Source organism: Canis aureus, chromosome 5, assembly GCF_053574225.1.
Source record: "Canis aureus isolate CA01 chromosome 5, VMU_Caureus_v.1.0, whole genome shotgun sequence".
Lineage (NCBI taxonomy): Eukaryota > Metazoa > Chordata > Mammalia > Carnivora > Canidae > Canis > Canis aureus.
The window spans coordinates 43,383,127-43,399,259 of record NC_135615.1 but is presented as its reverse complement, the minus strand read 5'-3'; the positions used below and the strand labels follow the sequence as shown (position 1 = coordinate 43,399,259).

General features: G+C 38.3%; 2 protein-coding genes across 19 annotated transcripts in view; one reads left to right on the top strand and one right to left on the bottom strand.

The window, feature by feature from the left end:
• Positions 1–3,789, top strand: part of DHX29 (DExH-box helicase 29) — a 48,132-nt gene extending 44,343 nt beyond the window's left edge. The window contains exons 24-28 of one of the 3 annotated variants that reach the window (XM_077897811.1): positions 151–453; positions 1,392–1,523; positions 2,524–2,620; positions 3,441–3,537; positions 3,568–3,789. In XM_077897811.1, coding sequence (XP_077753937.1) covers positions 151–453; positions 1,392–1,523; positions 2,524–2,620; positions 3,441–3,496 — 588 coding nt within the window. In that variant the 3' untranslated portion in view covers positions 3,497–3,537; positions 3,568–3,789. Of the gene's footprint in view, positions 1–150; positions 454–1,391; positions 1,524–2,523; positions 2,621–3,440 lie in introns of all 3 variants that reach the window. The other 2 variants (XR_013379737.1, XM_077897812.1) reach the window with 2 other exon arrangements.
• The window catches only part of LOC144314089 (uncharacterized), a 41,213-nt gene that overhangs the window by 9,090 nt on the left and 15,990 nt on the right, over positions 1–16,133 (bottom strand). For 11 of the 16 annotated variants that reach the window (XR_013379747.1, XR_013379741.1, XR_013379742.1 and 8 more), the window contains 2 exons: positions 3,905–3,970; positions 2,454–2,527 (listed from right to left, as the gene is read on the bottom strand). The exons of 2 other annotated variants lie outside the window; for them this stretch is intronic. Coding sequence is in view for 1 of the 14 variants with exons in the window: in XM_077897822.1 (XP_077753948.1) it covers positions 2,454–2,527; positions 3,905–3,970 (140 nt within the window). In the remaining 13 variants the exon portion in view is untranslated. The remainder of the gene's footprint in view (positions 1–2,453; positions 2,528–3,904; positions 3,971–16,133) is intronic. 3 more of the 16 variants (XR_013379751.1, XR_013379750.1, XR_013379754.1) reach the window with 2 other exon arrangements.

Sequence of the window (16,133 nt, the reverse complement as noted above, 5' to 3'; positions counted from 1 at the left end):
TGTTTTATTTGAGCTGTAGTTAACTAAATAATAATTTGGCATCCTATCAATTTTGATAGGAAACAGCAGTATAATATTTAGAGGGTTATTTGTCATGTTTCTATTTTAATCAGTAATGATCTTGTCTCTTCTTGACATAAACCAATCCAGGATGTAAAGCAGGAGTTAATGAAGTTGGTTAAGGCAGCAGGATTTTCATCATCCACAACATCTAATGACTGGGAAGAAAACAGAGCCTCACAGACCCTTTCCTTCCAAGAAATTGCCCTTCTTAAAGCTGTTCTGGCCGCTGGACTATATGACAACGTGGGGAAGATAATCTATACAAAGTCAGTTGATGTTACAGAAAAGTTGGCTTGCATTGTGGAGACAGCCCAAGGCAAAGCACAAGTACATCCATCCTCAGTAAATCGAGATTTGCAAACTTACGGATGGCTCTTATACCAGGAGAAGGTAAAGTGCTCATTCTTAATTCCACTATTCAGGGCATTTTTCTAGAAGTCAGTTGTAACAAGTTAGGGTGTCCCACAAGTATTATATCTGGTTCGCAAATTGAGCTATTTATTTCTGTACATATTTGAAATCTGTATGTGTATAGTTTCTCATAAAAAAAAAAAAGTCCTTTATTTCTTTCGCTTAAGGAAAGAAAAATATTAAGGTTTCCATTCTGACCATCATCTTTCCTACTTGAGATAAAGACAATTATAGCAAATAGATATTCTTTAGTAATGTGTCAGTTCCCAGAGATTTCACCAAAAGGTACTACCTCAACAGAGAACAAAGACATGTTATATGTGCATTCCAAATAAGGGGGATACGGAATTAGAACTTTATATGATCTGGCAACAGTTTGAGTCACAATGTAACCCAAGATAATTTAAAAGCAATTATTTAGAGATTACCATTTTAAAAAAAATCTTTTACAGCTTGCTGTAAAATAACAAGGATCCATAATTTCAAGCACTGGCTCATAAAACCATTAGCCTCTAATAAAACTTAAATGTAAAACGTGACGAATTATTGACTAGGGGCCATAGCTGAATATTGGTCTAGAAACCAGACTCTATGAAACAGTTTTTTTTTTGCAGCTAATTTACAGCATTGGCATTATAAAATTGCTTGTTCATAGTTTCATTTATGTTCAAGGTATATAATTCACCCTTGCAATTAATGTTTTAAAGTGGCTTTTAATAGTGTAATTGCACAGATGGCAAATGTGATGATTATAAAGTTGGCAGACTATGCACATATGAGAATATAAAGGCAGCTTTACAAAACTTGTAGGAGTAAATTATAAAAAATGCTTACATGGAACATAAATGAATTTCTTAGATTTTTAGGCTGTGAAGTTTTTGTTGTTGTTTTTTTTTCCCCTCTTTATTCCTATGCAGGTAAGGTATACCCGAGTTTATCTGAGGGAAACTACCCTAATAACCCCTTTTCCAGTTTTGCTTTTTGGTGGTGATATCGAAGTTCAACACCGGGAACGTCTTCTTTCTGTTGATGGCTGGATCTATTTTCAGGTACGTGCTACCACTGCTCTCATAACATTAAAGTTTTCTACTTGCAGTACTATTGAGGCAGATTTTTAAAATTTTATTGGCATTTGCATAATTTCTTCCTATAATGTGACTTAAAGAGGGAGACTTCCTTATTTTATCTCACTTATATTGTTTTAAATCTGTTTAAAATAGGATAATCAAATTATATTGCTATTACAGATTGCATTTATTATCAGTAATAACTTGGCTATGTGTTGTGTACTTCAATAGTTAATTATACATGGACTATCCCAAATTTAATAACCTAATAACCTTATTATTAACTTCTGTAGTTTAAATAATTTTCTTAGTTTAAATTGTTATTGGCCAAGCAAGACTTAAACCTAGAACTATTAGATCCTCAAACTTAAGTTCCTTCTGCCAATTGTGCCACCTATAAGAAGACATAGACTGAGTGATAGCTTTTAATGAGTATGGTCAAGTTTTTCTCTGGAAAAATTAGACCAATCATCACTATGGGCAATAAGCTTATTTCTTTGTGACCCCATCAACACTGACCAGCTTAAACAGATCTAATACATTCTGTTACTGTATGCTATCATGATTTGTCTAAGACTGGAGAAGTAAACTTAAATACAACTTTAAAAATAGATGCAGCTGTCTCCAAGAGGACAAGGTGGTAGAAATCATCTAACTGGATTGTGGTCATGGTTGTACAACTGCATAAATATACTAAAAGTCACTGAATTGCACACTTACCTATGAGTATACTTTTAAGGTTAGTAAATTACATGTCATTAAGCTGTTAATTCCTTCCCCAAAATTGCAGTCTTTACTCCTGCAGAGTTATTGTAAGAGAAGCTACAGAGAGTAATTTGCCTCTATTTTTCTAATAACATTTTATATTAAAGTCAAGATGTGCTAAAGCAGATCATGAGGTATCATGCTTACCTTTATTTATTGAAACACATTCACACTCCCAGGAATTAACTTTGACCCATTTGTCATCTCCTCTCACCAGGCCCCTGTGAAAATAGCCGTAATTTTCAAGCAGCTTAGAGTTCTCATTGATTCTGTTTTAAGAAAAAAGCTTGAAAATCCTAAGATGTCCCTTGAAAGTAAGTATTTGATTATAATGTAAGTAGAAAACCACCTATTTTTAAACATTGGAGTATTATATTAGAGCACACTGAAGTCTTACAGTCCATGTGATTAAAAATTTTCATAAAATTTATTTTATGCTGAATTCTGTCAGACTCCCAGACAATGCCTTATTGTTCACATTCTAATTATCCTCCTGATTCTTTTACTCTTTCTTCTTCTCAGCTTCACTTCTAAACTTATGGCCATTTCACAGAAAAAAGGATGGTAAAACTGAGCATTGTAAACTTTGATTATAAGGGACTCTCTGTGAGGTTTCCAGCATGTAACAAAACCTCCTTAGCAAATACTGTAGCCTCTGTTGCTCTGTTTGTCAAATTAATTGGTGTTTGATACTTTTGTTGTGTAGAGAGATCTGTCACTTCCCTATTGACACCTCTCCAGGAGCCTTCCCTGTTAAGTTTTTGTTTCCTTTGGACTAAACATGGAGCAACTGATATCTGAGCCAGGTGAAAAGTTAGGAAACCCTGTCTTAAAGGAATTTTTAAAGAAATAATTCCTTATAAAGGACAGTAGTTACATCGCATCATCTCTGGGCTTTAGCCTACTTTTTGTCAAAGTAGTTATCAAATAATTATAACAATAATTAATAATATTTACAGGGCAACATATTCTATTTTGTGGACATCTGTAGATTTAGAGTGAATATTGCTAGTATTAGTATTGTATTCTAATTTAGAAGAATCTTTCAATGAAGAATGCTGTTCACATATGTATACATTGGGAATTCAGCCAGTGATGAATTTGTTGATGGGTTTTTTTTTTCCTTCCATTCAGATGACAAGATTCTGCAGATCATTACAGAACTGATAAAAACAGAGAATCATAATTGAAACTTCACATCATGCTCAACTGCTTTCAAAATTAAGATGAAAAAAAAAAACAAAAACAAAATTAAGATGAAGATATGGATACACACACAAAAAAAGATGAAGTCATGAAATTATGTGAAAATGGACCATCACTCAAGTATTTCAATACTTAAATGTTGGTATACTAGCCCTAACTTAAAGGTGGTGGAAAAAGCACATACTTTAAAAATGTGTAATTTTCTAGTTCCTTTTTAATGATAATTATTTGCAGTGTATTTAACCACTACATTTACAATAAATTCTTTGGTATCATCCATGCTTTATTCATCATTATGTGCCTCTGGGCAAGGCCTGTGTCTGTAGCCTCTGTAACTTAGGGTCTTGATTCCTATGTATACATACACCTTATCCTCTACCAGTCCTTCTCACCTGGAGAGTTTAGACCTCCATGACCAGAAGAGAAAATGAGCTCCAAAACCAGTTGTAATTAAATTTCTGTGAAAAGGAACAACTTTAGAAGTCAGTTTAATATTTGATAACCAAAATAAAAACTTACATAAGTATTAATAATAGATACTACCTGTTTACTACACATTAAGATGTACTGCTAGAGAACAGGCAGGAATGGCTACTGCTAGTGATAACCTTGGGATGGACAGCTTACACCATTTTCCTCACTCCTAAGCTTTGGTATCAATGCCCTTAAACCATTTTTTATACCCATAATTAAGTTAGTAAATCAGGAACTTTGAGATAGTAAACTATGCTTAAATATTTTTCAGGGGCTTCAGTTGTTTCACTGACTGAGAATCTTTTCAAACTCCATTTTGATTACAGAGAGGAATTTTCCCCTCATTTCCAGCCAAAATTGTTGAGGAACTTCAGAAATAGTCCTGTGTAGACCAAATGGCAGGAATTCTATCTGAAGGAAAAAAGATGAGAATAGGAATCTAGCCCCAAACTGCTTGATTCTCATAACAGGTATTCAGTATTTGTTGATTAATAAATAAAAGAATCTGTAACTTTCACTTTGCAGGTAGAAGTAAAAATACTACTTAGCAGCAATCTCTAATTTTAACTTTCTGCCTACAGTGTGATAATGGAATTGAGAGCAAAGAGTCGACTATGATTGCAGTTTGGGGTCACTAGCTAATGCCATTAACAGAACTAGAGATGTCAGAGATCAAAGAGCTAGTTTGGGTGCTAGAGGAAGTTCAGTTTGTGATATGGAGAGAGAAATTGCGGAGTCCTGCAGCAGAACTAATGCTTCCCACCACCTCACGTATGTAAGCTGGTGCCCAGATGGCTTTTATGTATTCAGTCATTTACTCCTCAGAACAACCCTGAGTAGGCAGTACATTGTCCCCACTGTTCAAATGAGGAAACTAAGGCACAAGTGAAATAACTTGCCCAGATCAAAGTGGCAGAGGTGCGATGGCTCTAGAACCATATAAAAATTTCTGAAATATAACAATATCATTATTCCTTTGAAATTGTCAAATAGTGGCATCAGGATTAGGGCCATCGGGTTAGAATCTTCCACAGAGATGTCATACTTAAAGGTGTGGGAGTGGAGATAAGCACCAAAGGAGAGAGCAGATAAAAGACAACTGAAATTAAAATCTTGCAGAATGCCCTATTTCAAAGTCCATTCACTCCTATCTCCTCAGCTGTTACTCCCACCCAGGCCATGATCTTTCACCTACGTCACTGTAGTAATCTCCAAACTATGCTCTCCCCTTCCTATTCCTCTGTAAACCATTCTTCTCTATTAAGAATGAGCTTTTTAATTTTTTTTTTTATTTTTCACATTTTAATTCCAGTATAGTTAACATACAGTGTTGTTTTAGTTTCAGGGATATACAATATAGTGACTCGACAGCTCTATACATTACTCAATGTTCATCATGACAAGTACACTCCTTAATCCCCATCACTTATTTCACCCCTTCCCTGACCCACCTCCCCTGTGGTAACCATCAGTTTGCTCTCTACAGTTAAGAATCTATTCTGGTTGGTCTCTTTTTTCCCTTGTCCATTTGTGTGGTTCCTTTAATTCCCCATGAGTGAAATCACATGGTATTTGTCTTTCTCTGAATTATTTCAGTCAGCATAATACCCTCTGGTTCCATCCATCTTGTTGTAAATGGCAAGATTTCATTCCTTTATAGCTGAGTAATACCCCTGAGTAATACCCCATTGTATACATCTATATTACATCTTTGTAAGAATGATCTTTTAAAATATGCCTATCGCTTAGATGATTTAAACCCTTTCTGGTCTCCCAGGGCCTTTAAAATATAAACTTCTAACCATGACCTACGAAGTTCTGTTCCTCACTACCCTCCAACTTCCTTTCCTCCTCTCCCAGATTTCTTACAGTGCCCCAGCTACACCAGGATCCTTTTGAATCCTAGAAGATTCCAAGTGGCTTTTTAAACATTTGCACATGCTATTCTCTGCCATAAAGTACTGCTTGTGTTCTTTACCAGAGACCTTACCCTGCATCAATGCTGTCTCCACAGACCACCCTACTGATTTCCTCACTGACCAACCTCCCTGAAGTACATGTGCCCTTTTCATTATTATTACAACAGAGTACTTTTCTCAACATGTAACATCTGCTTTCTGACTTCTCCCACTAGACCATCTGCTGCACCACTGTTTTACTCACTAACGTAGACTGAGCACAGTCCCTGGTACATACGGGCATTCAGTCAATGTCTGCTGAATGAATGCATAATGTGTGAGGGAACGGAGAACAAGGAAGGAGTATATCAAATATGACTGCAGTTTCTTGTGGATGTCTGAGTTTCTGGAAGCAAGAGTATTGTCAACAAATGTTATGGACTAAGAAAGACTACCATATAAAGAGATCAAACTTTAGAGAGCCGATGAATTAAGGGTGACAAAGAAGGACACGGTCACAGGTCCCACAGCCACCCATACATTTGAAGATTGACTAGAACTCGCAGGACTCAGAGGCTATAGTTGATTATAGAGAAAGGATACACAACAGAATGAACAAGGGAAGACGACACATCACATAGAATCTGGAGGAATCTACACACAGGCTTCCTACACACGTACAGTCTTTCTGCCCAGAGAAGCCCAGTTGAGATGCAGTCCACAAGTATTTTCCTGGAGGCTTGTCATGTAGGCACAAAGACCAAAATCATAACTATCAAACTTCCAGACTCCCAGAAGGAAAGCAGGTATGAAGTGCCCCCAAGCAGGCAAAACAGTATTATCTGAAAAACATGGAACTTTTCAAAAGCCAAGTGGTCAGGCTCCAGCCAAGAGCCAACCCTGCAAGCAGGCCCTTCTCAAGATAGCAACCAGAGGTCTGCTACATAAACTCTCCTACACACACCCAAAGCCTAATTTTTAGAGAATGAATACAAACTAAAAGGTCGGTGCACCAGATGAAGAGTACTCTATAGAAGTGATGAGGAAACAAAACCTAAGAGGTTGAAGAATGAGATACTTTAGGATGGGAAGAGCTCCACTGACTTCTAGACAAAAGAGAGAGAGGTAGAGACACAGAGGGAGAAGCAGGCTCCACACAAGAAGCCCAATGTGGGACTCGATCCCGGGACCCCAGGATCACACCCTGAGCCAAAGGCAGATGCTTAAACGCTGAGCCACCCAGGAATCCCTGTGACTTCTAGACAAAATAGAAATAACCAGCGGACCATAAGAATAATATTAGCCTCAGGGGTGCTGACAATTAGTTTCAGCAATATTTTTTTGGACCAATCTCCCCAGGCAAGGGAAACAAAAGCTGAAACAAACAAATGAGATTACATCAAATGAAAAATCTTTTAAACAATGAAAGAAACCAATAACACAATAAAAAGACAACGTAATGAATGGAAGAAGATATTGGCAAATCATACATCTGATAAAGGGTTAGTATCCAAACAATAGACGTTTTTCTAGAAAACTGACATCCGGATGGCCAGCAGACTCATGAAAAGATGCTCAACATCACTAGTTATGCAGAAGTGCAAGTCAAAACCACCACAAGGTATCACTTCACACCCATCAGATTGGCTATTATCAAACAGATAAAAAATAAGTTGGCAATGACATAGAGAAAAGGGAGTTGGGAGGGCAAGTGAAATAGGGGAAAGGGTTTAAGAGGTAAAAACTTATGGTTATAAATGTCAAGAAAATACAATGTAAAGCATACGGAATACAGTCAATAATTAAGATTTTATTTATTTGACAGAGAGCACAAGCAGGGGAAGGGCAAAGAAAGAGGGAGAAGCAGATTCCCCACTGAACAGGACCCTGGGATCATGACCTGAGCCAAAGGCAGACACTTACCCAACTGAGGCACCCACGCAGCCCATGTAACAACTTTGTACAGTGACAGATGGTAAAATACTTTTTTACAGGGTCATTTCATAATGTATAAAAATATCAAGTCACTAGGATAAACACCTGAAACTAGTAGGATATAGCATATTAATTATACTTCAATTAAAAAACTGTGCATGTATAGTCACAACAGCATGATTCACAAAAGCCAGAAAGTGTGAACAATTCATGTCTATCAGGCAGTGAATGAATTTTAAAAGTGTCAATATACTATATCCGTACAGTGGAATATAATTTGGCCATAAAAAGAAATAAGGTACTAAATGCATACTAAAACGTGGATGAACCATAGAAATAAGCTTAATGAAAGAAGCCAGTCACAAAAGACCACGTATCATATGATTCTATTTATACGAAATGCCCAGAATAGGCAAATTCATAAAAACAGAAATAACATTAGTGGTTTCCAGAGGCTGGGGTATAAAGGCGAATGGTGTTTCCTTCTGGGGAGATGAAAATGTTCCCAAATTAGATTGTGATGGTAGTTACACAACTCTGAAAACCACTGAATCATACACTTCAACAGGGTGAATTTGTAGGTTTTAGTCAATATGGTTTTTGCATTTATGTGTAATTTGTACCATTTTAAGGAAGAATAACAGTCATAAAGGATGAATTAAGGGTAGAAAAAAGGCAAGAAGATTGGTCAGAAAGGAACTACACTGCCATTCTTTCAATAAACACTTACTGAGCATTCAGTGCCAGGCACTGAACCATCAAGTGTTCAGCATATTTACTAAGCACTTCCATAGACTGTGGTAGGTCTTGGCCATAGAGCGGTAAAAAAAAAAAACGGGGGGATGAAAATCTCTTCCTTCATGGATTCTGATAAAGGAAGACAGATGATAAACCAGTAAAATCAACAGCTTGTTGATTTTCAGATGATATGGACAGAGAAGAGATGGGAGTGCAGTGATGGAAAGTAGAGAGGAAGGGTTTCAGTTTTTTAGAGTGTGGTCAGGGAAGCCTTCCTGAGACAGTGACAGAGCAAAGCCCTGAAAAAGGTAAGGTAAGTAGCCATGATGACAGGGTTGATGAAAATTTCCAGTAGAGGAAACTTCTAGTGCAAGAAAATAAGCCAGTGGAGTGCAGGTTTGGGAGTGAAAATCTGGAGTCTCAGCCTTGCACTATTTATTCTCAAAAGAATCAAAGCCCAAAAAGTACACGTCAAACACCTAAAAGAATGAATTGGGTTTGAAAAGTAGAGGCAAAAGTTGAACAAGAACTAGGACATTAAGGAGAAGGCCATGGGACGCCTGGGTAGCTCAGAGGTTGAGCGTCTGTCTTCCGCTCAGGGCATGATCCTGGAGCTCCTGGATTGAGTCTCACATCGGGCTCCCTGCATGGAGCCTGCTTCTCCCTCTGCTTGTGTCTCTGCCTCTCTCTCTGCATCTCTCATGAATAAATAAATAAAATATTAAAAAAGAAGAAGAAGGCCAAAACCACTCAGAACAAGGAAAAGTTAGAATGAATTTACAAAATATTGTCAGAGAAGCATCTACCTCTGAGTGATCACAAAGTACTTTTGGTCTTCACCCACCAGTAGAATGTTATCCCATGACCAAGAATGAAGCCACATAATCCTACTCTGACAGTGCTGAGGGTGTCGATTGATTAAAGGAGCTCAGAGTCCACCTTAAATTTCCCATCCAGCCAACAAGCAGGTGTTAACAACAAAAAAAAAGTGTCACAGAAACTTTCTTCTTCCACAACTTCAATCTTCTGTTAACATTCCCAAAAGGAAAAGGTGAAGGGATACTCCTTATAGAACATTTAATGAAAAGAAGAGTACTGAAGGTCTATTAAAGAGGAGAGAATGGAAAGCGAAGAAGGTAAGCCTCCCACCTGACCCCAGCACCTAACTGGCTCAGGTACTGCAAGGCGGCTTTACTCTCCTGTTCCTTCCAAGTCAATGCCTCCCACTCAGCTCCAGAGGGCGCGACTATTCTGACTTCTATCACCATCAGTTTTGCCTTTTAACTCCAGTGTTTTAAGTCTTCTTAGATATAGATGGAGTTAAGTATACTATCTTGCTATGTGTTTTCTAGCTGTCCTATCAGCTCTTGGTTCCTTTTCCCACTAAATCTCATTTGCATTAATCAAGTATTTTTCTTATTCCATGTATCTACTCTATTAACTTAAACTGTTTTATATTATTCTTTTAGTGATTACCCTAGAGTAGTGTAGTGCACTGCAATGTGGCAGCCACTAGCCACGTGTGGTTACTGAGCACTTGAATATGGCTAATGTGGCTAAGGAACTAATTTTTTTTTTAAGATTTTATTTATTCACGAGAGGCACACAAAGAGAGAGGCAGAGACACAGTCAGAGGGAGAAGCAGGCTCCATACAGGGAGCCCAACGTGGGACTCTATCCCAGGTCTCCAGGATCACGCCCTGGGCTGAAGGCGGGCTAAACTGCTGAGCCACCTGGGCTGCCCCTAAATTTTTTCTTTTATGTAATTTTAATTAATTTAAATATAAATAATTAATTTAAATGTAAATATAAATTAATTTAAATATTAAATTTAATTTAAATATAAATGACTAGAAGCTACTATACCAGATAGCACTGGTATAGATACTAAGTATGTGTCCCTTGCCTTCCCACATTCTATCTTAAGCATTTACCACTTCCTGAACAACGCATGATTTATTAATATTACTAATCATGTCTATTTGCTGAATCTTGAGATGTTTCGACAACCTAAAAATCTTGTCGACCAGGGAGAGAGTGTACTTCCCACTGAAGCCAGTTCTTGGAGATAGAAAGGGGCTTAGCCAGCCTAGATCATGCCTTTCACATGCAAATAAACCAATCCAGAGTTTATACCAATGACCCTGTTTATCTAACTCTCACACATCAAGCCAAATGTCCTCTGTCCTAAACCATCCCAGGGGCCAGGTACCAGGCAACTGGAGACCACCGCTATAGCCCAAAGCCCCCTGGAATTATTCAAATGAGCCAACTCTTAAGCTGTTTACTTGGCTCTCCCTTGCCTTTCCCATGGAAACACCAATAAAGTTTCTGACCTAGGCTTTCCCCTCATGCCTGCTTCTGCCTCCTGATAGAATATTGGTGCTCCTCATGTGGTCTTGCACAGAATGATGTGTCCTTTTCTCTCAGGAAATGTAATAAATCGCCTCCCAACAGCCACACTGGACTCTGTGTGGTCACTCAGTTATCTTCATAAATTAAAGTCCCATTGTTGCAAATAAGACAATAACCACTTCAACAATTAACTTCATTTTACTCCCATTTTACTCTCTTCCTTTGTGTTAAATATGTTCTTACATATTTCACTTCTATATCCATTCTAAACACCAAAACATTATTATTACTATTGCAGGTATTTGTTATAGTAAAAATCTGCTAGCAATGAATTCCTTCAGCTTTTGGCTGATGTTTTAAACATCTTTATTTCACTCTCATTTTTTTCACCTTCATTTCTTTTAGTGATATCTTCACAAAATATAGAATTCTAGGTTTGCAATTTCTGCTTTTTCTTTCAGCACTTTAAAGATGCCATTCTACTGTACTTTGGCTTTCTTGAGTTCTACTAAAAAGTCAGCCATAAATCTTATTCTTGCTGTTTTGAAAGTTCCTATGTCTTTCACTTCCACCACACACATTCCTACTTTTATGATTTTTCTCTGGATTGTTGGACATCAGCAGTGTGCCTATGATGTGCTTAGTGTTGTTATTGTTGTTGTTTTAACACATATGCATCTTGCTTGAGGTTCACTGAGCTTTAGGAGTCTGTTAACTTTTTTATTAGCTTTGGTAACTTCTCCAGCATCATCTCTGTAAGTACTGCCTCAGAATTATTCTCTCTCTCCTCTCCTTCTGGAACTCCAGTTTCATGTATATCAGTTTCTTTGTACACTACACATTATTTTATGTTCTGTGCTTCCCTCCTGCCATGATTTTTTTATCTGGGATTCAGTTTGGATAGTTTCTATTGATCTGTCTTCAAGTTCACTAATCCTATCTTTTGTTATATTCCAATTGCTGTTAAAGTCATTCAATGACTGTGATTTTAGAGATTTTTCAATTACAATATGATCATTTGATTATTTTTTATAGACTTCAATTGTTTGATAAAAACGATTTTTTAGGAGAGAGCACACAGCCAGACATGGAGGGGCAGAGGGCTTAGGGAGAGAATACCAAGCAGATTCCAGGCTGAGCAGGAAGCCTGACCCAGGGTGAGATCTCACAATCCTGAGATCATGACCTGAACTTAAAATAAGAGTTGGATGACTTAACTAACTGAGCCACTCAGGCACGCTGATAATTTTTTTAAAAATATATTTTATTTTTTATTCATGAGAGACACACAGAGAGAGGCAAAGACACAGGCAGAGGGAGAAGCAGGCTCCTCGAGGGGAGCCCAGTGTGGGACTCTATCCCAGAACTCTGGGACCACACCCTAAGGCAAGAGCAGATGCTCAACCACTGAGCCAACTAGGCATCACCCAATCAAATTCTTTTCTGCCCATTTCATCTTGCCCTCTGTTTTCCTTAACATACTTAAAATAATTATCTTTTTAAAAATTCTTTCTTTCTTTCTTTCTTTCTTTCTTTCTTTCTTTCTTTCTTTCTTTCTTTCTTTCTTTCTTTCCTTCCTTCCTTCCTTCCTTCCTTCCTTCCTTCCTTCCTTCTTTCTTTCTTTCAGGAGCATGAATGGGAGGAGGGGCAGAGGAAGAAGAAAGAGAGAATCTCAAGCAGACTCTATGCTGAGCACAGAGCTTGGCACAGGGCTCAATCTGATGACCCTGAGATCACAACCTGAGCCAAAATCAAGATTTGGATGCTTATTTAGTCATTTAGGCACCCCTATAATAATAATAGTAATCCTTGTCTACTAACTCAATGAACTAGTTTACCTGTAGATGAATCCATTCCTACAATCTCATGAAGTGTCTGGCTACAGAAAAACTGTGATGACATGCTGGGAAGAGGTGACTCCCCTGGGAGAATCATAATGAATTATCCAAATGAAAAAGAAGATGAATACACCAAGAAAGATGTGATCTTTCACTGGGACCTGGGCGTGAGAAAAATGGAAGTATTTTTTGTCTAATAAAACAGGACCTGATAAGAAGTCTACTAGGGATGCAAGAATTTTAAACAAAAACAGATAAAGTGGGGTGCCTGGCTGGCACAGTTGGCAGAGCACAGAACTCTTGATCTTGGGATCATGAGTTCAAGCTCCACATTGGGTACAGAAATTACTAAAATACATTAATTAAAAAAAAAAAAAACAGAGGAGGTATTTTCTGTTGACTCACACAAGAGGCACATTCCAGTGAAGAAATAGATCTCTGTCAAACCTGCCACTTGGACACCATAGAGACCAATCTAATTGTAAAGCTAGACTCACAGGTGAAGAAGACAACTTCACCAAAATGTCAGCCAGCCTTAAGACCTAGCTAAGTAAGTTTGCTTTAGTTTGGAGAAACTAAGTGAGACTAAGAAAAATAGGGCCAGGATAAGGGCAGGGCTTACAGGATGATAGCCTTAGAACTTCTAGAAGGGATGAAGACAGAGATTTTAAAATTAGGTTTGGGTAGCCTGAAGCTCAGGTTAAAAATCCCTGAGAACATACAGAAAAAGAGTTGCTCTATAATTGTGGTAGTAAGGAAGCTGCCTGACCAGTAAAATTCATTCTAGCATAGAGACATCACATGACTAGGATACTTGATCTGGGAACAACGAGACCAGGACAGAGTCAAACTAGCTATTAGTAGAACATTAGCCTAGACTTTATAGAATAAGGCATCAGTGCTTCGTAAAAGCATCTGTTTCCAGGGATCAAGTATCAGTTTTTTGGATATTTTTTACCCCTTTACCAAGAATAGATGCTTGTAAAAGAGTCTAGCCTAGCCTTCAGAAAACAAGAGAGAAAAGAGCTAGGTAAGTGAGGCAGCTGTGGCCCAAACTGCAGTGCCCAGGCTGTATAAGAAGCCAAAGTCAGACAGGATCAGGGCTAGCTGTGCATGTCAACTCCCCATGTTTTTCTATCCTAACCCACTCTGGTAAACCCAAAAGTTGTACCGATTTTGACTTATAACCAGTCGTATTAGAATAAAGAATTCTAAAACAAATAACTTGCACTCTTCCAAAATGCCAGAGAGAGGATAATTTATTTTTATCACCTACTTATTTTCTATGTAGAAGACAGAATTTGGAGACTGATGGAGATACGCACACACAATTTATATTTAATTGTACAATGGAATTACAAATTTGCTTCAAACCACCAGCTGCTGAGAGTTATTATAAGCAAGTCTTATTCAGCTTGGTTGTGGATGCCCTCTCTCCTCCCCACCTGGCTAACATCTCTGTTCATCCTAAATCCCTATGGACAAAGGGGAGTGGTAAGGGTGGGCAAGCCCAGCACCTTAGAGATAGAGGGGTCGGGAGGGGTTGGGGAAGGAGCCAAAATGTAGAGCAAAATGGGAAAAACTGAGCAATAGAAAGAAACCTAAGATTAGTTGGTTTCAAGAGACAAAAAGAGGAAAAAAAAAGAAAGAAAAAGAAATCTGCGTAGGAAGGAAGGAATTACACTGGGTGGTGAGTGAAGAGAAACAATACTAGTAGGGCAATAGAGGAGGGGAAATACTCCATTTATAGAAAAGATGAGGTATCTGGGAACCTAAGTAGCTTTGCCCCTCTGCCTGTGGTTGCAGACTATACAAGTTTGTGCTAAGGCAGAGAGAAATTTTTCCTTTTCCATTTTATTTTTTTTAATATTTTATTTATTTATTCATGAGAGATACAGAGAGAGAGAGGCAGAGACACAGGCAGAGGGAGAAGCAGGCTCCACGCAGGAAGTCCGACACAGGACTCGATCCCCGGTCTCCAGGATCACGCCCCGGGCTGAAGGCGGCGCTAAACCACTAGGCCACTAGGGCTGCCCTTCTTTTCCATTTTAACATTAGCATCCTAACATTTCTAAGTAAATGCCAACAAACTAGACATCCCAAAGGGAATTAACGTCTGACTGCCAAACTGCAGAAAAATCACTTTGGAGCAAGGGATGTAGGTCATTGTATATAAAACCTCTTGGAATGCCTAAGTAAAGAATGCTATGTGCATTTGTTGGAAAACTCTGTAGCTAGTAAAAAATCATGATTTTGAAGGATATTTAGTGATTTGGGGAAAATGCCATGATACAACGTTAAATGAGATAAAGGAGATGGGGCAGAAACAATATAATACATAGGCTACACTGTTTCCTCTTTCTGCACATACAAGGAGACTGTATTCCCAGTCCCCATTAGGTTAGGATCCTGTGATTGTATTTCTCCCCAGTGGGAATGTGAGTAAAAATGTGTCACATTCTAGTCTAAGTCAGTAAAGAACCACTCTGCAAGTTTACCTAGTTACCTCTCCTATACATGTATGTGGCTGAAAGCACACAACTCCAAAGATGGTGATTTTCAAACTAGAAGCAGTTCTGATCTTTAACTCACTGCTGAGAAAAAGCTGAGCAGAACAGCCTGACCTGCAAAGACTGGGTTGAAAGCAAGGAACTCAACTTTGTTGCATTCTGCCATTAAAATTAGCCAATGAAGGGGCAGCCCTGGTGGTTCAGTGGTTTAGTGCCACCTTCAGCCCGGGGCCTGATCCTGGAGACCTGGGATCGAGTCCCACGTCGGGCTCCCTGCATGGAGCCTGCTTCTCCCTCTGCCTAGGTCTTTCCCTCTCTCTCTGTGTATCTCTCATGAACAAATAAATAAAATCTTTAAAATAAAAAATAAATAAAAATAAAATTAGTCAATGAAGACACTAGAGAACAGAAGTCCATACATGAAAAGCCTAATTTTGTCAATAAGAAGTATATATAGGGGTGCCTGGCTGGCTCAGTCAGAAGAGCATACAACTCTTGGTCTTGGGGTCATGAGTTCAAGTTTCACATAGGGTATAGAGATCACTAAAAATAAACTTTTTCTAAAAGTATATATAAAAACATACATATATATGCACTCCATGTATGGGCTTAAATATACACATAGGTCCCAAAAGAGTACATACCATAATATTAATGTTTCTTCTTATGAAAATATTAAAATTCTCTATTCAATATAAAAAAATTCTAATTTGGGGGCTTCTAGGTGGCTCAGTCAGTTGACTGACTCTTAATTTCGGCTCAGATCATGATCTCAGGGTCCTGGGATGGAGCCCCCAAGTCTGGCACTGTGCTCAGCAGGGAGTCTGCCTGAAGATTCTCTCTTCCTCTGCCCCTCCCCTTGCTCACCCTTTC